The sequence below is a fragment of the Labeo rohita genome, chromosome 16, assembly GCF_022985175.1.
Source record: "Labeo rohita strain BAU-BD-2019 chromosome 16, IGBB_LRoh.1.0, whole genome shotgun sequence".
Taxonomy (NCBI): domain Eukaryota; kingdom Metazoa; phylum Chordata; class Actinopteri; order Cypriniformes; family Cyprinidae; genus Labeo; species Labeo rohita.
The window spans coordinates 5,408,774-5,433,213 of record NC_066884.1 but is presented as its reverse complement, the minus strand read 5'-3'; the positions used below and the strand labels follow the sequence as shown (position 1 = coordinate 5,433,213).

General features: G+C 34.8%; 3 protein-coding genes and 1 long non-coding RNA gene across 7 annotated transcripts; 1 reads left to right on the top strand and 3 right to left on the bottom strand.

Annotated features, from left to right (window-relative positions):
- The first annotated feature begins 1,064 nt into the window (after positions 1-1,064).
- LOC127178674 (uncharacterized) lies at positions 1,065-2,363 on the top strand. 2 transcript variants are annotated; one of them, XR_007829420.1, is made up of 4 exons: positions 1,065-1,246; positions 1,340-1,499; positions 1,904-1,966; positions 2,058-2,363. It is a non-coding gene; the product is annotated as an uncharacterized LOC127178674 (long non-coding RNA). The 2 variants fall into 2 exon arrangements; XR_007829419.1 differs by having other exon boundaries at positions 1,065-1,499.
- A 4,189-nt stretch (positions 2,364-6,552) lies between these two features.
- Positions 6,553-9,294, bottom strand: LOC127178672 (uncharacterized). The gene is made up of 6 exons (XM_051131689.1): positions 9,091-9,294; positions 7,695-7,811; positions 7,493-7,549; positions 7,186-7,410; positions 6,928-7,047; positions 6,553-6,827 (listed from the first exon to the last, which is right to left on the bottom strand). Exons 1-6 carry the CDS (start codon positions 9,265-9,267, stop codon positions 6,765-6,767), a joined length of 759 nt encoding a protein of 252 aa, XP_050987646.1. The 5' UTR covers positions 9,268-9,294; the 3' UTR covers positions 6,553-6,764.
- Positions 9,295-15,184: 5,890 nt separating this feature from the next.
- Positions 15,185-17,250, bottom strand: LOC127178564 (uncharacterized). Its single transcript, XM_051131521.1, has 7 exons — positions 17,224-17,250; positions 16,676-16,896; positions 16,247-16,357; positions 16,053-16,109; positions 15,721-15,921; positions 15,414-15,470; positions 15,185-15,250 (listed from the first exon to the last, which is right to left on the bottom strand). Exons 2-7 carry the CDS (start codon positions 16,847-16,849, stop codon positions 15,185-15,187), a joined length of 666 nt encoding a protein of 221 aa, XP_050987478.1. The 5' UTR covers positions 16,850-16,896; positions 17,224-17,250.
- Positions 17,251-20,536: 3,286 nt separating this feature from the next.
- tmem176l.4 (transmembrane protein 176l.4) lies at positions 20,537-23,962 on the bottom strand. 3 transcript variants are annotated; one of them, XM_051131691.1, is made up of 8 exons: positions 23,869-23,962; positions 23,647-23,767; positions 22,996-23,223; positions 21,790-21,906; positions 21,611-21,667; positions 21,337-21,531; positions 20,978-21,097; positions 20,537-20,874 (listed from the first exon to the last, which is right to left on the bottom strand). In XM_051131691.1, exons 3-8 carry the CDS (start codon positions 23,167-23,169, stop codon positions 20,812-20,814), a joined length of 726 nt encoding a protein of 241 aa, XP_050987648.1. In that variant the 5' UTR covers positions 23,170-23,223; positions 23,647-23,767; positions 23,869-23,962; the 3' UTR covers positions 20,537-20,811. The 3 variants fall into 3 exon arrangements, with proteins under 3 accessions (XP_050987648.1, XP_050987647.1, XP_050987649.1); XM_051131690.1 differs by having other exon boundaries at positions 23,647-23,919; XM_051131692.1 differs by lacking the exons at positions 23,647-23,767; positions 23,869-23,962 and adding an exon at positions 23,492-23,621.
- Between the last annotated feature and the right edge of the window lie 478 nt (positions 23,963-24,440).

Sequence of the window (24,440 nt, the reverse complement as noted above, 5' to 3'; positions counted from 1 at the left end):
AAGGTTAATGAAAGGTAACACCCAGATTAGCAGGAAATAACACCGGAAATGAGTGCAAGTTAATCATGCCATTTAATTGCTTCATTGTTTCAGATGGAGCAGAAATAACAATATGTTTTTGTGTTTATCTTGTCTCTTTAGCATCCTGGACCAGCAGTTGCATCTTCAATAAGCAGCTTGTGAGGCTCTGGATCCTCCACCAGCTGCAAAACCAAAAACAAACGAACAGAGCAGTTCTCTGAAACTCTCATGATCACAGATGGTTTGACTGATTGGTTAATGTAATAGTTCTGATGATACAGTACCTTTGCATCCTTCTTGCACAAAGCTTCCCCAGTCCAAACACAGAAGCTGATGGTCACACAGAGCTGAATGACTGTCAGCACTACTATCATGATATCTAGTTCTCTGAAGATTATCTAGAGGTGGGTAAAGTGCAGAATGCTTACTTGTTAAAGAGAAAGGTATAAAAAATTCGAAAAAAAATGTTATAGCTCCCCTTAATGTTGCTCTCTGTCTCTTCTATCAGAAGATTCTAGTGAATCATGTTAATCATTTTTATGGTGATTTTTGTCAGTGTCACTTCTATTGTATTAAAGGGGTCATCGGATGCCCACTTTCCACAAGTTGATATGATTCTTTAGGGTCTTAATGAAAAGTCTATAATATACTTTGGTTAAAAATTCTCAATGGTTGTGTAAAACAACACCCTTTTTACCTTGCCAAAATTAGCTCTGCAAAAATCATCTCATTCTGGTCGAGGCTGCTTTAAATGCAAATGAGCTCTGCTCACCCCGCCCCTCTCTTCTCTCTGTGGAGTGACGAGCCTGTTTACCTTAGTCGCATTTAGCTGCTAAACTTGCTAACTACACTGTTTTTCTCTAATTTCTACAGTTATTAACTGTATATCACCCAGTATAATGCTGCAGATTCCCTTTGCAGTAAATAACTGTAATAACCATTGCATTATGGGAATTTTCTGTGACTTCAGACCCCAAATACAGAGACTTACTGTATTTTTTAAAATTGCTGTATACTACTGTATTTGCTGTAACGTTCTCATTGGCGGCGTTCTATGGAGGCCGTTTTATTGTCCTCATTTATTATATTTGGATTGACAAGATTTGCCCTACACCATGTCTACAACGCCGCAACAGCTTGGGACGGACTACACCGGATGTGTTGCATTGCTTGTAATGGCTGGAAAATACGTTTGTCCTTCATGTCAGACACATCTGTTACATCTGTAAGTCAGAAATATACCGGGGCATTACTGTACTATAAGCATCCACTGTAGATTGTATATTTCATGAGTTCTATATTGTCTTCTTTTGTCGAGTCGCGCTGCGCCGCGCCACTCGTGTCCGAGGAAGACGCTGATGCAGCGGGCAGCGTCGCGGCGTTTGCCCGGGGATGAACCCGCGAGAGCGGAAGAGTTCCGGAGAACGTCCGCGCTGTGTGTCGATGCAATTTACGAGAGATTAAGACCAGCAAGTAAGGTAAAAATATATATACGTTTGTCTGAGTGTCAGATTTTTGCACACCAGTTTAACCTAGTAATATTTACTCGTCAGCATGGCGGTTACAAACTTTACTATAGTAAACTGCGCTGTCCTTTCAAACGGCTTTTGTCAGCTTATTAAATTAAGTTACTGAATTAAAATAATTTTCAACGCGCAACGCTTATCTTATATTAACATTAGGTTAACTGATGTGAAATTTTGTTCAGGTGTTAGTATAATGTTGGCCAGTAGCCTACTGAGAAAAAAAAAATCCTATGTTAGCTAGGTTAGACAAGTTATATGGCTAACTGTTAGCTGTCTTTCTAGTTTTAGAATTAGTTTGTTATAATTATTAATGGAATTTAAGATTTGCTGCATTTTGTTGTGTTTGTGTTTTAAAGGCAACTGCAGTGAAGCATCAAGAAAGACGAGCATGCCAACCACACTGAAACTGATAGTTCATGGTAAGAGAACAACTATGGTTTTGAGATGATTGTGTATTCTGTGTGGGGTTTTCCTTTTAAAAGTGTGCCATTTCTTCTACTTGTTTTTCAGAGAAGACATTTCTGGCACTAACAAAGTGGATGGTGAGCAAAGGTGGTAGCCACGTTTTGGAGCAGCACCTGGGTTTTGCAGATGACTGTGTATTTTTTGGCTGCATGTCTTTTTCTCCATTATGTTTCTGTTGCCTATAGATTCTTTTGAGGATACAACATAATGCACTGCAAAACGTCCTAAGACAGGGGAAATGGTGAAGATGCACTGTTCCAGCAGTTTAAGACTGTATTTTTAAGTGTTATACATGCATTGTTTTAAATAAAGTATTTGATATTTTGTAATTATTGTGTTGTTTTAATTGAATGTCAGTAGTACCTATGTAGAGTAAAAATAAAATAAATTTAAATGAATTATATATAAATTTATAAAATCTACTGAAATCTATATTAAAATGAATGAATTACAGTAGTATACTGTTGAATTTGATCTTTTTAATAGTATTTGGCTGTAAAACAGCTACAGTTTGTAACTGTAAATTAAATACAGTTTGTTACTTCTGCTGTAAGTGAAGCTGGATCATGAATGATTCGCGCAAACATAGACGGATATACCTGTATGTAGATCGGGAGGCGATTCACAAACAAATGTAATCTACTGCATCTTCAGCCGCTCAGATGTCGGGAGTAAATGACAGCCACTACGTTCATTATTACATCCAGCAACACCAACACCTCATTCGCTCAATCAGAGATATTCTTGTCTAACTTACATCCCTGCTCCGGCAATGAAACAAAGAGGTCGGACTGTTGCAGCTGATCTGAGGTAAAACGCTCATGTCAATCAACTATGGTGGGAGCGGCCTCTGTGGGTGTGACGCCACAACGACAGGCATCTGAGATGGCTTGATTTGAAAAAAAGGGAATATTATTTTTACAGATTAATTAAAACCACTGCATGGATTTTTATCATTATAGGGTAGATTTGTACATACACTCCCAACACACATTAATGTTCAAACAACATGTAAAAGTGAACTTAGCATCCGATGACCCCTTTAAAAAAGTGACCAAGAAATTAACTTTTCACACAATACACTACATGCATGCATGGTTAACTCAAGTGTTCCATAAAAGAAATAGAGGCATACAGATTTGGAATGCTACAAAGTTCAGTATGACATAATTAATGGTTTTCAGTAAACTAATTTGCCTTACACAGAATCATTACCTCACCGAGATGCTTGTAGTACAGACAGGTTTCTACCTTCCGTTTTTCTATTGGGGAAGGAGACTCACTGTAATCATATCATGAATAATAATTGTAGCTAATGCTGCAATGTAGGCTATTTGCAGGGTTCGGGGTTGGCAGGTTCGTTGAATACAGCATTACAGCTATAAAAGCTAATGCAGCACTGAATACCTTCAGAATCATTGTGACGACCAGCTGCAAAACACAAACAGTATTTTAAAAACGTACACCGGAACTGTTAAAACCTCAAATATAATGTAAGATATGCTTTTGACAGACACTTACTAGACAAGAATATGGAAACTTGGCTCCAGGAATACACACTATTCCAACTAGGAACTAAAAGACAAAAAAATCTGACATATTTAAAGAACACTGTACAATATTAACTGATTAAGAAATGTGATTATCAAAATGAGACAAAAGTCTTACCGCAGTGCTGAGCCAAAAGGGTCCCTGGAAACTCGGATCCAGGCTGTAGCAGAATCCAAAGCTTAAAAACACAATCCCCACCACAATATTAGTGACACCAACTATTATCTGCACAGTCTATGGAACAAGAGAACAAAATAGTTACAGTTAAGCCTATACCCAGCTAGCACAATGATGTTGTAAGTCAACTGATCAAAGTGAGGACAGACAAATGATTTAAGTGTTGTATATACAGTTTTATGTGAAAGTTTGGGAACCCCTTGCAGAATGTGTGAAAATGTGAATAATTTTAACAAAATAAGAGATCATACATGTTATTTTTTATTATTATTGTCCTGAGTAAGATATTTTACATGAAAGATGTTTACATATAGTCCACAAGACCAAAACATCGCTGAAATATTAAAATAACCCCCTTCAAAAGGTTCTTAATACTGTGTGGGTTTTTTTTGTTTGTTTGTTTTGTGATGGTTGTTAATGAGTCCCTTGTTTGTTCTGAACAGCTAAACTGATTTTTCTTCAGAAAAATCCTCCAGGTCCTGCAGATTCTTTAGTTTAGCAGCATCTTTTGCATATTTGAACCCTTTCCAGCAGTGACTGTATGGTTTTGAGATCCATCTTTTCACAATGAGGACAACTGAGGAACTCAAACACAACTATTAAAAAAAGGTTCAAACATTCACTGATGCTCCAGATGGAAACATGATGCATTAAGAGCTGGGGGGTGAAAACTTTTGAACAGGATGAATTTCTTGTTTTGTTCAAATATCATCTTTTTCCATTTAGTAGTGCCCTACGGAAGCAACAGAAGATACTTGTATGTTTCCTGGAAGACAAATTAAGTACAATTTACCTTGATCTTCAGCAATTTTTTGGTTTTGCGGATTTTATGTAAACTTTTATGTAAAATATCTTACTCAGAATCAGGACAGTACTAATTAAAAAAATAACATGCATTTTGCATGTTCATTAAGTATCATTAAACTTATTCACATTTTCACAAATTCTGCAAGGGGTTCCCAAACTTTCGCATAAAACTGTATGTATTTGCATAGCATTTCCAAAATGTTTTATATAGTTTGAACACATTTACCTTGGTTGTAAACAACAATGTAACATTTCTAAGAGTTGCAGATTTCTGCTAGTAAATTACTAATGCACAGTGCTGGGTAGTAACTGATTACAGTAAATTTTGGATTACGTAATCAGATTGCAAAAATTAAGTGCTTTTAATTAGAGTAAGTTACATTTTAAAATACTTGTAATCAAACGACAGTTACTTTTTTTTATGGATTACATGAATACGACTGAAGACAGAAAGACATGAACATCTTGGATGACAAGGGGGTGAGTAAATTATTTGTAAACTGTTTTTCTGGAAGTGGACTTCTCCTTTAATAACAATGAAAGGAATGTTTTCTCACTATCTGTATTTTTATATCAATACGGTACAAGATCATTGTGTTTAAATCAATGTGATAAACGAGTTAGGTCAAAAGTAATCTAAAAGTAATCAAAGAGTAATCTGATTATATTACCAAAAATGTGTCATGTAATGGATTACGACTACATTTTTTTTAATGTAACATTTTTTAAAATCAGTAACGGATTACAATTTGTAAGTAATCTACCCAGCTCTGGTAATCAGTAATTTAATTACATTTCCAGAGTAACTTGCCCAACACTGGTAGATTTCCTTCAGCTTCCCATTCATACCCTCAGATACAGAAGGCACTGTACCGCAGCACAGAAGAATCTGACACAGTACGGGCCATTTGCTCTTTGGGTCTGAGTTGATGGTGATGACCGTTATTCCTTCATCACAAGACACTGTTAGAGACATGCTGCAGATGGAAGTGATGGACTTCAACCATCCCACAAGATAAAAACAAGAGAAACAAGTAAGGCTCATACACCAGAAAATCCCAATGACTCAAATGATAGTTACGAAAATTCCTAACATTTTGCTCCCCTTAACAAACAAGATCTTAAGAAACACAGTAAACTCAGACTCACCTTATGTGTAATTGACTGTATGTACAGTAGGTTGAAGTGAAGACTGAAGGTCGACTCTGATATGATCCTGATCTGTTGAAGGTGGAGCTGTTTTGGCCCTGGCACTGAATCTCATATATCCTTTTTGTCCCTCTTGAAATTTAAAGAACCTGAGTCTATAGTCGGGATGTAACTGAAGACATAATAAAAACTGCTTGTATTATCAAAACAGCATAATGTGGTAGATCTCACATCTGCAACTAAATATTCGTCTTAAGTTTTTAAGTTTTTTTTTTATTTGTATTTTTACTTCTTATGAACCTTTTTAGGATTACTATTTCTTCCTAATTAATTTTTCTGCAAAGCACTTTGCATAATATTTATCTAAATAGACTTGACTTGCATTATCTACAGATTCATTAAAAACAAAAAGTAAATTGTCACAGTCTAGTTGGTTGAACTGCAAAAAGTGCAGTGTCATTTTCTGACCAATATGTAGTTTTTACTTTCTCATTAACTATTTTTCCTTCTGCTTTTTGGTGAATTTTTGGACTTTTGATTGGAGTGTAAAAAATTGCATCTGATATAAAAAGTAAACGTTCATGTTTAGGAGCATTTTAGTTGATAGAAATATGGCTAATCTCAGAAAAAATCATAAACTATAAATTAATAATGGTCCAACTTTATTTCTTTGATTTGAATCAAGATGATACTTGGCCTGAAAAGCTTGCAAACCACTGCTTTATATAAAAATGTTCACTAAGTGTTTCATTGTACAAAGGAAGATTCAGTAGGGAAGCTGTAAAAAATGAAAACATGAAAAGGGTTGATGTCAAGTGCTCCAGTCATTTATTTTAGAAAGCAGCCCCAAAGATCACAACAAAATTGAAAAAGGTAATAATCTTTATATAGAGAGAGATCAAAGGTAACACCACTTTTGTAAAAGGAAAAAATAAGTGTAGCTTAATAAAACATGTAATTTAACAGGTGCATGAAATTTGTTTTAAATCATTCCAATATAATATTGAGAGACAAAATATCATTGCATTACAAGCACAAAGAACAACTTTGTTTTGAGTTTTTATCTTGTCATGCAGCACCAGCAATGGCGTCTTCCAGGAGCGGCTTGTAAAGTTCTTGATACTCATCCGACTGCAAAACCACAAACAAACATAAGCACACAGATCAGCCCTCTCATGATTACAGTGATTCTGACTGATTGATTGTTGTAATATTGATTATGACACAGTACCTTTGCATCTTCATCCTTCTTGCACAAAGCTTTTCCAGTCAAAACACAGAAACTGATGGTCACACAGAGCTGAAGGACCGACAGCACTATCATCATGATATCAAGTCCTTTGAAGATAGTCTACAAGTTCAGAATGCCACTTTATTAAAGGGAAAATCAAGTCTGTAAGACATTTACATTAATAAAACTATTCCTGTGAACATGTTTGGAGTATGTGCAGTATCTACAACATCTAAAGAAAAGAAAGATAATCATTACCTCAATGAGGTTTCTGTAATACTGACAGATGTCCTGTCTCCTACTGATTTCAGAGGAAGGCGTTCCATAACCATAACCATAACCATAATCATAACGTGAATAATAATAAGAATTGTAACTTTCACAGTATCCAGTATGATCATTTGCAAGGTCCACTGAATACAGCACAACAGCTGTGATAGCCAGTGCAGTACCGACTATGTTCAAAATCATCCCAGTTATCACCTGTAAAACACAAACAATATGTACAAAGCTTGCAAAATTGGACCTGTTGAAAAAAAAACAAATGCCTTTGCTGGACACTTACCAGACAAAAACTGGGAAACCTAGCTGCAAGAATACACACGATTCCAGCTACAAGGAACTATAACAAACAAGAGCAAACAAAAACATTTAAACAAATCAAAAGAATCAATGATACTTTATCAAAATGACGCTTTTCGAGATGCACTGCACAACAATATTTGATTGAGAAACATAAAAGTTATCGAAAAGAAACCAAGTCTTACCACACTACCGATCCAAAAGGGTCCCTGGGCTATTCTATCCATGGTATACCACGAACTGAGGCATGTAAACGCAATCCCCACCGCAATATTGAGGATGCCAATTACCATCTGCACAATCTATGGAACAAGAGAACAATATACTTAGGAATATAACAAGTTGAGACTTTAAGTCAACCAATCAAATGTTTACTTTCAGTGTGGACAGGCAAACATTTTTTAATGTTATGAATAAGTATTTTTTACAAGGTTTTTAAAATGTTTTATATTGTTTTAAGAAAAGGTTGCATAGCCCTAAATTAATTTGCAACTAAAACTTACATTTTGTAAAATTAATACTTTTTACTATTCAAAAAACTGCACAACATGTTTACATGGAGACCCTAAGGGACATTTATTGGGGAAAAATATGAGATTGGAGGAAAAAACTTATATTTCAATAATTTTGCATTCTCTCACAAAAGCACTGTGTTCAACTAAAAGCACTGAAATTGTTTTTAATAAATAAACCAAAATAAAGAAAGAAAATAAAGAAAGAAAAAAGGCACTTTTTATCTCACAATTTTTAATTTTTTTAGAAGTTAAGTTTTCAAACAAACAAACAAACAAAAACCTCCTCCTTTCCTTCTCAGAATTGTGGGGGTTATATCTCGCATTAGGTATGAAAATAAAAAAGGTAATTGTGACTTTTTAACTCACCTTTGAAATATAAGATATAAAATGAGAGTAAAAAAAAATCTGAATTGTGCGATTAAAATTTGTGATTGTTTAACTCTAACCCTAACCCATTTTAACAACACCATGTCCCAATAGGGGCTCTGTGGTTTTGTAACATTTACACTGCCAGTCAAAAGATTTTTAATGTTTTAAAAGAAACAAGTCTCTTCTGCTCACCAAGCCTGCATTTATTTTAAATTTTGAAATATTTTTACTATTTAAAATAACTGTTTTCTTTTTGAATATATTTTAAAATGTAATTTATTCCTGTGATTTCAGAGCTGAATTTTTAGCATCATTACTCCAGTCACATTATCTTTAAGAAACCATACTAATATTCTGATTTGATGCCCAAAAAACATTTATTATTATTATTATGTTGAAAACAGCTGAGTAGAATTTTTTCAAATAAATGATCAAATAAATGCGGGCTAGGTGAGCAGAAGACAATTCTTTACAAACATTAAAAAAATTTTGACTGGTAGTGTAGGTGATTTTTAAAAATGTTCTTAATGCATCCATACTGACATAATCTAAGTGTAACCAAATTGCTGCATCATAATGTTTTTAAAGTTCTGTCCAAAAAGTTTACCTAAAGTATTCTAAAATCACAAGACCTAAAATGTTACATTAAAAAAGACCTAGAAATTTCAGAAAGAAATTTCGCAAGTGTCTGACTCACCCCAAAAGCTGTGTGGATGTCCTTCAGTTTCCCTTTTTTAACAACCTGAGATACAGAACACATTGGACTGTAGCAGAGAAAACCCAGAATCTGACACAGTACAGGCCATTTGCTCTTTGGGTTTGAGTTGACAGTGATGACCGTCAAACTCTCATCATGAGACACCGTCAGAGTCATGCTGCAGCGCTGAACAGATGCAGTAGGTAACAATGGCCAAACCTTGTGTTTGTTAACTGGACGAAACAAGAACATCAGTTGATTACCAGAATCAGTTTTTCAGTACATATATTCATTATATCAGAAAAAACCCCAACTTGAACACTTTAAATGGATTCAAATATTTTTAGATATTTCGATAATAAACAAATTAAATATTCTACACAGTATAAATATGCTTGATTATCAAAGCAGCATTGCTAACAGAAGTTTTGTCCCCTACATAACAGTCTTCGTTGAAGGAAATCCACCTGTTATACAATTTTCTGTAAGGAAGTTGTGGTGAGCAGTTTAACCACAGTTTATTCATTATCTTTAACATTCTTATCCTTTAATTTTTGTTTTAAGTTCAGTAGGCCTTTAATATTGTTAATAATCTTAAAAAAGCACGGTGTTAACTTAAACTCACCTTGTGTGGCACCTCTATGAGTCTCAGTAAAGATGTGCGTAGATGGCACAACTCTCTTTGTGGGTTTTTCTTCTCTGTGGGAGTTTTGAATTTTCCCGGCAGTGACTTGACTGTAAAATTTCAACCAGTTCACACGCTCTCACGCCACACCTTGTATTTCTCACGCTAAAAAGTGTTTACTAAAAACTAACAAAATAAATGCAGTAGGGAACCTTCTCACAGGCAAGTGACGGTTAACTTTACAGTAGCACTCAACACTAATTACTGTCAGACTTACAAAATCCTTCATCACTTGAATTAAGATTATAATAAATTAATTTTAAAGCACAGCCACCACAAAATCAGACTTTAGCACCTAGGTTAGGTTAGGTTAAATACAAGATTTAAAATCAGAAGATATAGTTTAGTAGCTACCATTTTATAATCAAATCCTTGCATAGCTGTGACTGGAAACACTGGCATCTAACAATTAATCTTAAAATCAACAGTTAATCTTAAAAAATAAAGCATATAGATAAACCCAAATATGGAAATAAATCCGTTATTGAATAAGCATGTTTTGTGTCCTAAACCTCTGAAACATTTTGTCTTACATTTTAGAGCAGTCAATGCAATTTGGGAAAGAAATTAATCAAATCTGTGTGAAAATACTAAGATGCAACCTTTTTGTAATTTTCATAAATAACTGTAATTTAACTATACATTGTTTCTCAGCAACTGTAACCAATTAGTTACAACTATTTTTGTAATTAAATTATGTAATTCCATTACATGTAACTAGTTGCTAGTTAAGTCTGAGACCCTACCACTGTCATCAAAGCATCAATATGTGTAACAAACACTTGCAATACAAAATGCCATTCATAAGATGAAATATGTACTTTCTCTCTCACACACACACACACAGCTTGATATGCTCAGGGCAAGTTCTGCAATACTGTATGTGTAGGCCTACAGTATGTACTTTGAGCACTGCTGTTCATTGGCTCATTTGGGGCCAACTTTCTTTTGATTTTTGACACATTTGTATTTTTGAAATATATAATTTCTTACGAATTTTACTTTAATCAAACTTACCAGTTGTTATAGTTTCTATTTTGTGCTGCTCAATTATGAACAATAGATAAAATTTAATTTTTAGCAAAAACTGGAGAGAATTGCATGGGGAGAGAGGCTCCTGTCCTAACAGATATAATCTCACTCCAAACTTTTTCTAGAACTTGAGAGACCTGTTTTCATAACTTGATTTACCATTTAGTAACTGAAGATGTAGGTTGTTTATAATAACAAATGTTATTCTTATCTTAACTCCACAATGTTGAAAATCATTTGAAAGCAAGATTTTAAAAGGTTTCACGGCGAAATCTAAAATGTAGCTTCTGTAAATGATTGATTACTGTAGACATGTAACCAGCGCCATCTATCTTTTGTATATTGGTATTACAGTAGTAGAGCGAAAGTGGGTTATTATAGGCCTACATGTAATATTAAGTCAAAATAGCTTAAATATACACTACTACACAGTAAATGATTTGGCCGAGAACATGTTAAGTTTTTTGTTTGTTTGTTTGTTTGTTTTTTGTCATCAAATTTTTTTATATTTAAGAAATTGAAGTCTGCACCTAAACAACATATTGTTGTGCGTATCAGCTTTCAAAAACCAATACTAAAAAACACTAAAGATTCGTGTAAACAACAAAACCCGCCCAATTGCTACTCAAAACTAGCTCATAACTAGCCCAGTTGCGTTTTGTAGGGGGGTCTCTCGGTAAAAAAAAATCGCATTCAGGAGGGTAAAATACACGGGTTTTGACAGGGTTTCCCTGGTACAATTCGCGTTCCAGGGGCTAAATATCACGTTATTATGGTTGCTTTAACCTCCGGATATAAAAACAATCTGCAGCAACCATTTTAAAGTAGCCCAATTCCGTGGGAAAACTGTGCACTTGGCAACACTGGTAAAACTTTTTGGTAAGCATCTGTAACTCACAGAATTTTTTTTAAGTGCTCAAACATTTGACTACAAAAGGCACCAATTCAAACCTCTGCAAGAATATCACAGCCCTTATAAACTGATGTAAAATACATGGAGTGCCTTTGTTAAAATCTACCTCACTGCAAGGGTAGGTTGTAACACATGTTAGACAAAATAAGCAAAAACAGCAGCCACCCTGTGAAGTATGCTTCAAAAAGAGTTTTAATGAAACATTCTAAAAGAACAATATAAAACAATGTCTCACTATCTGTGACTAACCACAGCTCAAATCCACATTCTGTTTAACGCAGGTGTGTGTGTAAATTAGACTACTAGAACAAACTTCCTAAATAGTATTTATGCTTTATGAACACTCAACTCCAGTGTACAAAAGAAGAGAACATGTTGTGTATGAGATTGTTTGTCTATGTATGAATGTTCTCAATCAGAGTCACAATGGTGACAAATCAATGTTTTTAAGCAGGCTTGGTGGATCCAGAGACTGCCTAGGGTACATTTTACCAACGCTTTCTTTGGCTTTGAGCTGCCAAAAAGCTCCATATGACAACATGAAAATTCTCAGTTCTATGTAAGGGGGTGTTATAATGTGACCTTGGACCACACAACCTAAGGGTCATAAGGGTCAATTTTTGGAAACTGAGATTTATACATCTGAAAGCTGAATAAATAAGCTTTGCACTGATGTATGGTAGGATAGGTTAGGATAGGACTATTTTTGGCCAAGATACAACTGTTTGAACATCTGGAATCTGAGGGTGTGTCATGCCTTTTGGACTGTTTTGTATGTGTTTTCCCCTTGTGTTATCCATATTTGGTCGTCCTGTTCCTGTTCTCATTAGTTATGTCATTGTCTAATCATTTGCACCTGTCTTGTTTTTGATTGGTTTGTTCTGTGTATTTAAGTTTGGTTGTCCCCAGTGTCTTTTTGGTAATTGCATTGTCTTCCCTTGCTGTTCGTCTGAGTTTATGTTTGTTTTGAATTACCCTGCCGTTCCTGTCTGTTCCTGCCTCCTTGTGGATTTTCTAAATAAAGTGTGTGCATTGGACTCTCTCGTATGCTCCTTGTTCCTCGCACACCACGACAGCGTGACAGGGTGCAAAACAATCAATAAAAAAATCGCCTTCAAAGTGGTCTAAATGTCAGAGTGTCAGAATGTCCAAATACCAAAGTTCTTAGCAATGCATATTATTAATCAGAAATTAAGTTTTGATGTATTTACGGTAGGAAATGTACAAAAAAATCTTAATAGAACATGATTTTTGGCATAAAAGAAAAATCAATAATTTTGACCCATACAATTTTGGCTACTGCTACAGATATACTTGTGCTACTTATGACTGGTTTTGTGGTCCAGAGTCACAAATGTGTTACAGTTTACCCCACCCCTGTCTTCCAGTGTTTATCTAGCTGTATTTGCACAATGATTTGAAATGATCAGTTTAAAATGCATCACATTTTGCGTGAGAATCTAAAATTGATTCTAATGTTATATGATTTTATCTGCAAAAGTACTAAACAAAATATTGTTTTGGTAAAAAAAAAAAAAAAAACATTCTTACCTCAGATTGCTTTTTTCTTTATAAAATCTGCATGTACCAATTTACAGCCTTGACAAACACTCGTAAAAGTTCTAGGAGGAAGTGGATATATAATGGAATTATTATAGGACTCCTAGCTTATCCCTGATTGGTGGAACCGGTGTTGTTACAACTCTCCCCATGTTACAACCATACCCGATCTCGCCCTACTGTAGTAGTCCATTGCGTTAGTCACTGCTTGCGCCATTATCTAATTGCAGTAAAAGTAAAAAACAGTAAAATTGCAGTTAAGTAAAAGGCTAATAAAAGGTAACACCCAGGGGCTTTAAATATATAGAGATCAACAGTAACACCACATTTGAAAACGGAAATAAGTGTAAGCATAGCTGCGAGCAGCAATTACAGGGCCAAGCACTACAGAAGCAAGTAAGGCAGCAAGCATCAGACCAACTGCAGCAATGTGTAATTAAATGCATTTTAAGGTGATTTCAGTCCAAATGGTTATAAAATACAACCATTAGTAATATAATTTAATGGTTTATCATTTTTGACCAATAGGTGGCGCTGTTATCAAATTGATGTGGTGTGTTCAATGTGAGGTGACAATGGCACAAAGTTTAGTGGCAATATGTCAAACTTTGCCGAGATACAGTCCCAGATGCACTTTAGCATTATGCCAGCAAATTCATTGATGCGTTAAAGAAAAAACGTTTTGTCTGCTGACACAAAATTCATAACTGGAGATGAATTGAGTCCAATTTGGTAAAAATCGGTAGGTTTTCAAAGAAAATCAAAATGGTGGACTGGAAATGGTCAATTATGGCATAATTGGTATTGATGTATCATTAGGCAAAACTAATAATAAAAAAAAGCTACTTATCATTTTTTATTTGGTTATAATTTTTAAACACAAGGTGGCACTGCCTCGAAAGTTTTTGAGTACCTTCAGGGCATGGTGCCCATGACACATATCAAGTTTCGTAATAATATGCCAATGCATTCGTAAAATACAGCATTTTACAATGACGTTCACAATGGCTGACGCCCAAAATGGCTGACGCCCAAAATGGCTGACATGGGGAAACTGGATATCGTTCAACTTGATATGTCGCACTGAATCTAAAGAAACCAGTCAAAGTGGTTTGAAGATGATATGATTCATCGGACATGAAAATTGAGCCCCTTTCACACAGCGCGGAAAATACTGGAATATCGCCGGAGTGCCTTCTGTGTGAACGGAATGATCCCTGGTTGGGGACCTAGTAACATTGCCGGGATCAGTCCTGGAACGAGCGCTGTGTGAACAAAAGCCAGAACTAATACTGTAAAGGCTTGTAGTGATGATGCACGTTATCGTGCGACTGTTTTACCTTGTGTTTTGAAGGCAGATAAATATTCACAAAAAATCTTTACGGGTTGTGTGTGAACACACTTACAGATTCCAGAAAATCACTGGCAGTGTGAATGAACCAAAATCAAAAGATTCCGGGACATATCACGGGACACATTATCCGTGTATTTTCGCTATGTGAAAGAGGCTTTGGACAAACAGTCTAGGAGGAGTTTAAAAAAGTAGGTTTTCGGAAAACTTTTCAGCCCTTATGGTTCAAAAGATGAACCATATGTGAGTGCAAATTTGGAAAAGTGGTGGCGCTATAAGGTTTGAGTTAGAGACTCCAAATTTGCTATGAGTTTAGTTAAAAATATTCTGTATGTTTGTGCCAAATTTCTCTATTTTCACTATATGGTTCAGTGGGCTGATATTGGACTTCTGAAGTGGAAGAAGAAAAACATTAACAGATACAATAGGTGCCTACGCAACTTTGATGCTTGGCCCTAATTAAAACGTAATTTATTTACTACAGTGTTACAATTAGAAGAGATCTGTTTTAAATAATTTCAAAACAATATGCTTTTGTGTTTTTCATATCTCTCTAACTTGCTGCACCAGCAATGGCATCCTCCAGGAGCAGCTTGTGAAGTTCTGGATCCTCCACCAACTGCAAGCAAACATGAAGACACAGAGCAGTTCTCTGAAACTCTCATGATCACAGTGGATTTGACTTATTGATTGTTGTAATAGTGCTGATAATACAGTACCATTACATCTTCAACATTTCTGAACAAAACTTTTCTATTCAAAACACAGAAAATGATCGTCACACAGAGCTGAAGGACCGACAACATCATCATCATGATTTCTAGTCCGCTGACGATAATCTACAGGTGGGTAAAGAGCAGAGTGTCATCTTATTAAAAGGAAAATCATCATTTAAATTAATAAAACACAACAGCTCCCCTTCATGTTTTCCCTGTCCCTATTGGGAAGACCTGGAATGAAGCGAATCATATGGACGACTTTTTGTGGTGCTTTTTGTACAGAAACTCTTTCTTAAACTGTGAATATGTTTAGAAGATTTAATATCCAGTAGTTTTACACCATCTAATGAAAATAAAAGATAATCATTACCCCATTCTTGTAGGACAGACACATCTCTTTTCTCCTACTTTCTTCAGGGGAAGGCGTTCCATAACCATAATCATAACGTGAATAATAATCACAGGTTCCTCTGTATTCATTATGACCATTTGTAAGGTCCACTGTATACACCACCATAGTTATGAAAACCAGTGCAACATTGACTCCATTCATGATTATCCCCATTATCAACTGTAAAACACAAACAATATATAAAATAATTGTATGCGTGTGTGTGTATGTATGGAAAAAAAACTTCCAAAACTGAAATTGGACCTCTTTTGACCCTGTCAAAAACACAAATGCCTTTAAAAGACACTTACCAGAGAAGAAGTGGGAAACTTAACTGCAAGAATACACAGAATTCCAGATAAAAGGAACTATAATAAGCAAAACCAAACAAACAAAAACATATGTGCATCCCTTTTTTTCAGATTTTTAACATAACTTTTTGACATGCGCTGTACTACATGATTTAGAAACATAAAAGAGGATCGAAATGAGAACCAAGTCTTACCAAACTTCCAAGCCAAAAGGGACCCTGGGCTGTTATATACATGGAAAATCCAGTGCATGTAAACATAATCCCCATTGCAATATTGAGGACACCAATACACATCTGCACAATCTATGGAACAAGAGAAAAACAGTTAAGAAAATACCAAGTTGGCACAATGACATTTGTGCTTCAATGGACAAAAACACAAAAAATTGTCAAAATGCCCATTTTGGTCATAAACAGCTTCAAAGAACTGGGAGAAAATCATATCAAGTCTGCGTAATGTGCATCAGGTTTTAAAGAGAGACAACACTGCTTTTAAAGTGAAACCTGCTGTAGTCTGTCATTGATGTAAATCAGGGGTAGTAATGTAAAAAGTCTTTGAATATTTATATTTTTTCAAATATCCAAAAGGTATTTTGCAATTAATGTAAGTGTCAGACTCACTCCAAGAGCTGTGAGGAGATCCTTCAGCTTCCCTTTCATACCCTGAGATAAAGAACACACTGGACTGTAACACAGAAAACCCAGAATCTCACACAGTACGGGCCATTTGCTCTTTGGGTTTGAGGTGACGGTGATGACAGTCAAACCTTCACCCCGAGACACTGTCAGAGTCATGCTGCAGCTAACAGATGTGGTAGGTAACAAAGGCCAAACCTTCTAGACTGCAAGAAACAAGAAGAACAGCAAATTATTACCACTGCAGAAGAATCATTTTTTATGTACATATATTCATATTCATATATTAAAGAGAAAAAGTACATTTTTAACTTTTATGACAGAATGTTAATTACATTTTACACACAATTTGAATATATTTGATTATCAAAACAGCGTGTATAAGGAAATAGTTAAGGTAATATAGGCAGTTTGACCACATTTTGTTAATTATCCTTAATATTCTTGTCTTTTTTTATTTTTGTTTTGTTTTTAAGTTCATTCAATTATTAATAAACTTAAAAAAAAAAAACACTGTGTTAGTTTAAACTCACCTTGTGTGGCACGTCTGTGAGTCTCAGTCCAGATGAGTGAAGATGGCACAACTCTGTGGGATTATTTTTTTTAAGGTGGAGTTTTGATTTTTCCCAGCAGTGACTTCCTTAAATCTGTAGACAAGTATAACAGGAATGTTCTCCCTGATTTAATTACTGTTTAGTAACGGAAGATTTAAGCCATGTTATATAATATTAATATTACATATTAATAATATTAAATGTTAGGCTACTTACATTTACTCTACAATATTGAAAATCATACAAACAAAAGATTTTTTAAAAGGTTTTAGGGTAAATCTAAAATTTAGCTTCTGTAAATTAATGCTTATGGTTATTAAGATATTATTTATTAAGTCTTTACCTATTTTGTGCCTGTGTTGTTATTATCATATAAGTGCATCTATGATCATTAATTTGCAAACTATTGCATTATCAGTAGATCATCCGCAAAACTTTCCACTCACATTAAAGCTTTTATGTGATTCCACTCTGTATTTGTCCTTTTTTAGTAATTTCCAGAACAACAATTTACAAATAATGTACTCACCCCCTTGTCATCCAAGATGTTCATGTCTTTCTTTCTTCAGTTGTAAAGAAAACATTCCAGGATTTTTCTCCATATAATGGACTGCTATGGTGCCCTGAGTTTGAACCTCCAAAATGCAGTTTAAATGCGGCTTCAAACGATCCCAAATGCAGTTGTAAACAGTCCCAGCCGAGGAAGAAGGGTCTTATCAAGCGAAGCGATCGGTTATTTTCAAAAAATAATACAATTTATATACTTTTTAATGTCAAACGCTCGTCTTGTCTTACTCTCCCTGAACTTTGTGTATTCTAGCTCAAGACTGTATTTTCTTCTTCAACTTCAAAATCGTCCAATATAAGGTGTTTGATCTTCTTTGCATGTTCACTTTGCAAAGACTGAGTCTGAACTTCTGCAGCGATGTAGGATGATTTTGAAATGATTTGCCTCAAAGTATTTTAGATCTGCTTTAAAGTATTTCACTATAATACTGAGAGACAAAATGTCATTCTATTACAAGCAAAACTCATAATTTGATTATTGATCTTCTTGTTATGCAGCACTGGCAGTGTGGTCTTCATAGAGCGTCCTTCTTAAGTTCTGGCTTCTTCACTAACTGCAAAACCACGAACAAACATGACACACAAAGCAGCTCTGAATTTGACTGATTGATTGTTTGTGCTTTGCGCAAAGCTTTTCCAGTCCAAACACAGAGCTGAAGGACCAAAAGCTCTATCATCATGATATATACATATACAGACTCTAGAACTTGAGCCATGCAAACAAATTCTCCGCCATAATATTGATGATGCTAATTATAATTTGCACAGCCTATAAAACGAGAAAAATGTACTGATATATAAATATAGTTTTCAAATGTTCAAATCAAATCTGTCCAAAGCATTTTAAAATCAGAAGGCCTGAAAATATCAAAAAGGTGTTTTGCGATTAATGTAAATATCTGACTCACTTCAAGAGCTGTGTGGACGTGCATAAAAGAATATATATATTTGGGGTTGAATAATTTTGATTGCAACTGTATATATATACTTAATATATGTGTATCAGGGATATATGTTATGTTTGTGTTTAATACATTCTGAAAACTGCTGTGATTAGTTGGTGTCACAGTGAACCTTTGTGGCTAGAGACTTTTTATTATGAAAGTCATATTTTACTATGACTTTTATTACTTTGACATAGAACTGTGGTCATAGCACAAACTTCCCTATCTGTTTTGAGCAAACTGAGCAGCAGTTAACATAGATAAGGTGGTGACACTGGTCACATGTTTATGTAATGTTGTTCCTGTCCTCATGTCATTTCTTTCTTGATATTGAGTTTGATATTGAATGATTCATAAACTTCACTGTGTTGATATATGGATTGTGTTGTGTTAAGAAGTAAGGCAAGACCGGTAATCAGGTTAAATGTCTATAGTTTCTATATATCAACTTACATATTGTAAATAGACATACTGATGTAGTGAAACATTTTCCCATCCCAAACAAACAAAACCGATCACAGAAAATGCCCACCATTTTGAAAATATCATTCCCGCCAATAGATGGCACAGTTCATTGTTCTCATGCATGAGGGGGGGGGCTGGTGAGCTGTTTAATTAATTATTAATAATTAATTGAGTTTGTTTTGTTCCAAATTTTTATGTTGTGTATTGTCATATTAAGTGTCTTTCCTAAGTTTCTTTATTACCTTTAATTACTGAATGGTTTAGTCCAAGTAGGAGGGGCTTAGTCTTTTAAAGGGTTACTCAACCCCAAAATGAAAGTTTTGTCAGTAATCACTTAACGTTACCCCCATGTCGTTCCAAACCCGTAAAAGCTTTGTTCGTCTTCGGAACACAATTTAAGATATTTTGGATGAAAACCGGGAGGTTTGTGGCTGTCCCACTGACTGCCACGTAAATACCATTGTCAAGACCCAGAAAAGACATCGTCAAAATAGTCCATCTGCCATCAGTGGTTCAATCAGAATTTTCTGAAGCAACGAGAACGGCGGATACGCCGTTTTCGTTCAAATCAGAGCGTAAATATGCGTGGAAAACGTATCCATGTGGTGCGACTTTACACTGAACGGCGTACGCAGTTTCTGCGCACAAAAGTATTCTCGTCGCTTCAGAAAATTTAACCACTGATGGCAGATGGACTATTTTGATGATGTCTTTCATACTTTTCTGGGTCTTGACAATGGTATTTAACCTGGCAGTCAATGGAACAGTCACAAACCTCCCGTTTTTTATCCAAAATATCTTACATTGTGTTCCCGAAGACGACCGAAGCTTTTACGAGTTCGGAACGACGTGGTGGTAAATGATTACTGACAAAATTTTCATTTTGGGGTGGAGTAACCCTTAAAGATGGTCTCTCAGATTTGTTTGAAGACTCTGAGTGCTTTGTGGAACGGTTATGGAGCGGAACTGCTGTCATTTGGGTCAATTTGGTTTTTTTTTGTATTTGTATGTATTTCTTAACTTTCATTGTGGCACACCTGCAGGAAACCGTTATTTTTGCACTCCTAGGAATGAACACTGAACTTTTGAGTCCATGTCATGTCACCTCATTTTTTCGCCTCCATCTGCTTGTACATTTACAACAGTGGTTTTTATACTGTTCAAAACAACTTTGGGGCACTTTTTCTGCAGTTGACACACTGCTGTTTCTCTTACAGTTGGGAACTTTATGTATCTATATTAGTTTTAGTTTTTTCATTGTTGTACAAAGGATGACTTAGTAGGGAAGCAGTAAAAAAAATGAAACACGAAAAGGGTTGATGTCAAAATGCTGCAGTAATTTATTTTTAAGTAAGTAGTCCCAAAGATCACAATGAAATTAAAAAAGGTGATAAAAGGTAACACCCACTAATCTACATGTTTAGAGAAAAAGATCAGTGATGACACTTTTATAAAAAGAAAAAAAAACGTGTAAGTAAACATGTAATATAATAGTGTTGCGGATTGAGGAGATCTGCTTTAAATCATTTCACTACAAAATGCCATTGTATTACAAGCACAAAGAACAACTTTGTTTTCAGTGTTTATCTTGTCATGCAGCACCAACAGTGGCGTCTTCCAGGAGCGGCTTGTAACGTTCTGGATCCTCCACCGACTGCAAAACCACAACAAACATGAGCACACAGAGCAGCTCTCTGAAACTCTTACGATCACAGTGGATTTGACTGATTGATTATCGATTGATTATGATACAGTACCTTTTCATCTTCATCCTTCTTGCACAGAGCTTTTCCAGTCAAAACACTGAAACTGATGGTCACACAGAGCTGAAGGACCGACAGCACTATCATCATGATATCTAGTCCTCTGAAGATGATCTGGGTGGGTAAAGAGCATGTCAACTTATTAAAGGAAAATCATCCATAAAGCTTTTCAAACAACCACACTTAAATCAAAACACAACAGCTTTCATGTTTTCCCTATTCCTATTCAGAAAACCTGGAAAAAAGCACATCATACCGACAACTTTTATGGGGCTTTTTGTATAAGAACCTGAACACGATTCGATATGCAGTAGCTAGTCTTAACATCATCTAAATAAAAGAAAGGCAATTACCTCACTGAGATTCTGGTAATACAGACATGTCTCTTTTTTCCAATTATCTTCAGCTGAATCCGTGTTATAATATGAATAATAGTAGCCTTTACAGGAATTATATGTATGATCATTTGCAAGGTCCACTGAATACAGTACAACAGCTGTAATTGCCAACGCAGCACTGACTACATTCAGAATCATCCCGATCACCATCTGTAAACACAAACAAAATATGTATAAAATGGAACTGTCAAAAACACTAAAAACACAAATGCCTTTGATAAACACTTACCAGACAAGAAGTGGGAAACTTCGCTGTAAGAATGCACACAATTCCAACTACAAGGAACTATAATAGAAAAGTGCTTATGATTTTGAACACATCAAAAGAATGATACTTTTTGACAGGCACTACACAACGTTAACTGATTTTTAAATTTAAAAATAACCAAAATGAGACCTGAGTCTTACCACACTTCCGAGCCAAAAGGGTCCATTGGCTATTCTCATCATGGTATACCACGCCCCGAGGCATGTAAACACAATCCCCACCGCTATATTGAGGACACCAATTATCATCTGCACAATCTATGGAACAAGAGAACAATGTAGTTTAGAAAATACCAAATTGGTACAATGACATTGTAAGTCAACCAATTAAATTTTTGCTGTCAGTGTAGACAAGCAAATATTTTTAATGGTAAAATAAATAAGTATTTGCGCAAAGTTCCTAAAAATGCTTCATATTGTTTTAATAAATTACATTTAGCTGCACAGGCAAAACATTGCAACTAAAATGTAAATTTTCCAAAACAAATACTCTTAACAAATTCAAAAAACTACACATAATGTGATATGGTTATTGGGGGAAAAAATATGAGATAAGAGAAAAAATTATATTTCAAACTTTCAAAAAAAAAAAAAGGATACTTTGGTCTTTCATCACAAATGATGGAAGCTTGTTTCCGCCATGGAATAAAACAGGGAACAAAAAGTTTTTTATCTTACAATTCTGACTTTTTTTCTCACAATTTATGTCACAATTTGTAATTTTTTTCTCACAATTCTGAGGAAAAAGTCTAAATTGCAAGATATAAACTGACTTTCTTACAATTCCAAGGTTCTTTTTTTATTTTTGTTTATGCTACAAAAGAAAAAATAAAAATAATTAAGAAAAACATTGCAAGACAAACTCACAGATATAAACTAAAAAGCCTTAACTATGAGATATAAATTCAGAATTGAGAGGGGGAAAAAACTAAACTGTGAGGTAAAAAGTCACTTTTTTTACCTTGTTTTATTATTTTTTATTTTTATCCTCTAGTGGAAACACTGAAAAGTTTCTTGGGTGAATGCAGAAGTTTGGTGAGTAAATGCAAAGTTTTTCAATAACAAACAACAGTTTAGCAAGTGAATGCAAAAGCACTGAAATATAATTTTTCCCATTTCACCAACACCATGTCCCTATAAGGTTTTTTTTTTTTTAATACATTGTACTAACATAATCTAACTCTCCAATCCTGCTCCTGAAAATCGCAACATTATGAAGCGTAAAAACGTTGTAAGCATCTTATATGGAATTTTTATTTTTAAGTTCTATCCAAAAAAACTATCCAAATCACAAGACCTGAAAATATCAGAAAGGTATTTTTCAGTTAATGTAAATGTCAGACTCACTCCAAAAGCTGTGTGGACGTCCTTCAGCTTCCCTTTCATACCCTGAGATACAGAACACACTGGACTGTAGCACAGAAAACCCAGAATCTGACACAGTACGGGCCATTTGCTCTTTGGGTTTGAGGTGACGGTGATGACCGTCAAACCTTCACCCTGAGACACTGTCAGAGTCATGCTGCAGATGGAAGTGAAGTACTTCAACCTTCCAGTAGGTAACAATGGCCAAACCTGTTTGTTAATAACATGAAATAAGAACAGCAAATGAGTACTATTGCAGGAGAATCAGTTTTCATATCATATCAGTACATATCATAATATCAGGAAGAAAAAAATAACTTTAACACTTTAAATAGACTTTTTATGATAGTATGCAAATGTAATGTTCTACCCGGTAAGTTTGATTATCAAAACAGCATTGCTGACTTCAGTTCTGCTGTCTACATGAAAGTTTTTATATAGGTGCCCACATAAAAGATCAATGCAAAAATCCACCTACCTATGTTTCCTATAAGGAAGTTGTGGTGTAGACTGTTTAACCACGGTCTGTTCCATTATCTTTAACGCACTTGTTTTTTTATTTTTTAGTTTTGTTTTTAATTATATGCAATTATTGTTATTCTAAACTTAAGAAACACCATAACTTAAACTTACCTTGTGTGGTACGTCTATGATTCTCAGTACAGTTGAGTTAAAATGTCACTACTTTCTGTGGGTTTTTTTTCTTTTGAAGGAGGAGTCCTTCAATTTTTCCCGGCAGTGACTTCCTTATAAACTGTAAACAAGTATAGCAGGAATATTGTTCATGGCTTCATTTAACGTTTAGTATGCCTAATTGAATATGTAAGCTGTTATTGATACAAAATGTTACTTAACTTCACTCAACAACGTTGAAAATCACTTAAAAAGAAAGATTTCAAAAGGTTTCAGTCAGGACGAATCTAAAGCTTCTGTAAATGATTGACTACTGTACACATGTAAACAGCGCCATCTATCTTTTCTATATTGGTTTTACTGTAGTTGAGCGAGTTTAAAAATAGCTTAAATATACATTTCTACACAGCAAATAATTTGGCTGTGAACATGTTAAGAAGTTATTGTTTTGTTTTTGTCATTGAATGCAGAGGAATAGCTCTATTGTAGCTTGTCAGACACAAAAAATAAGATATGTGAGAATTGTAATAACTGTAATAATGTAATAATAATAACTGTAACAATTCACTTCAATTTTTATAGAAATAATATTTTATATAACATATTTTTATAGAATAAAATGTATTTATCTTGCTTATTTTCAGTGCTGCAACAGAAACAGCCTTTGACAGTACTGTAAAAACTCATCTAGATAAAGATGATTCAGAAGGCAAGTCTCAATTTCCAGTAAACTTTAAGTCTCAACTTTCAGAAGTTTTCATGTATGTCATATTAACAAGTATTGCTGTTGTTTA

Bases quoted from the DNA above. Each gene is read 5' to 3' on its own strand.
- LOC127178672 (XM_051131689.1), bottom strand. From the start codon at position 9,267: ATGACTCTGACGGTGTCTCATGATGAGAGTTTGACGGTCATCACTGTC. The intron at 7,048-7,185 runs GTAATGATTATC...CTGAACTTGTAG, and splicing joins ATTACAGAAACCTCATTGAG to ACTATCTTCAAAGGACTTGA. The intron at 6,828-6,927 runs GTACTGTGTCAT...GTGGTTTTGCAG, and splicing joins AGAAGGATGAAGATGCAAAG to TCGGATGAGTATCAAGAACT.
- tmem176l.4 (XM_051131691.1), bottom strand. From the start codon at position 23,169: ATGACTCTGACAGTGTCTCAGGGTGAAGGTTTGACGGTCATCACCGTC. The intron at 21,532-21,610 runs GTAAGTGTTTAT...TTGTGTTTACAG, and splicing joins AGTTTCCCACTTCTTGTCTG to ATGGTGATCGGGATGATTCT. The intron at 21,098-21,336 runs GTAATTGCCTTT...TTACCCACCCAG, and splicing joins ATTACCAGAATCTCAGTGAG to ATCATCTTCAGAGGACTAGA.
- LOC127178564 (XM_051131521.1), bottom strand. From the start codon at position 16,849: ATGACTCTGACAGTGTCTCGGGGTGAAGGTTTGACTGTCATCACCGTC. The intron at 15,471-15,720 runs GTAATGATTATC...ACCCACCTGTAG, and splicing joins GTCTGTCCTACAAGAATGGG to ATTATCGTCAGCGGACTAGA. The intron at 15,251-15,413 runs GTGACGATCATT...GTTTGCTTGCAG, and splicing joins TGTCGGTCCTTCAGCTCTGT to TTGGTGGAGGATCCAGAACT.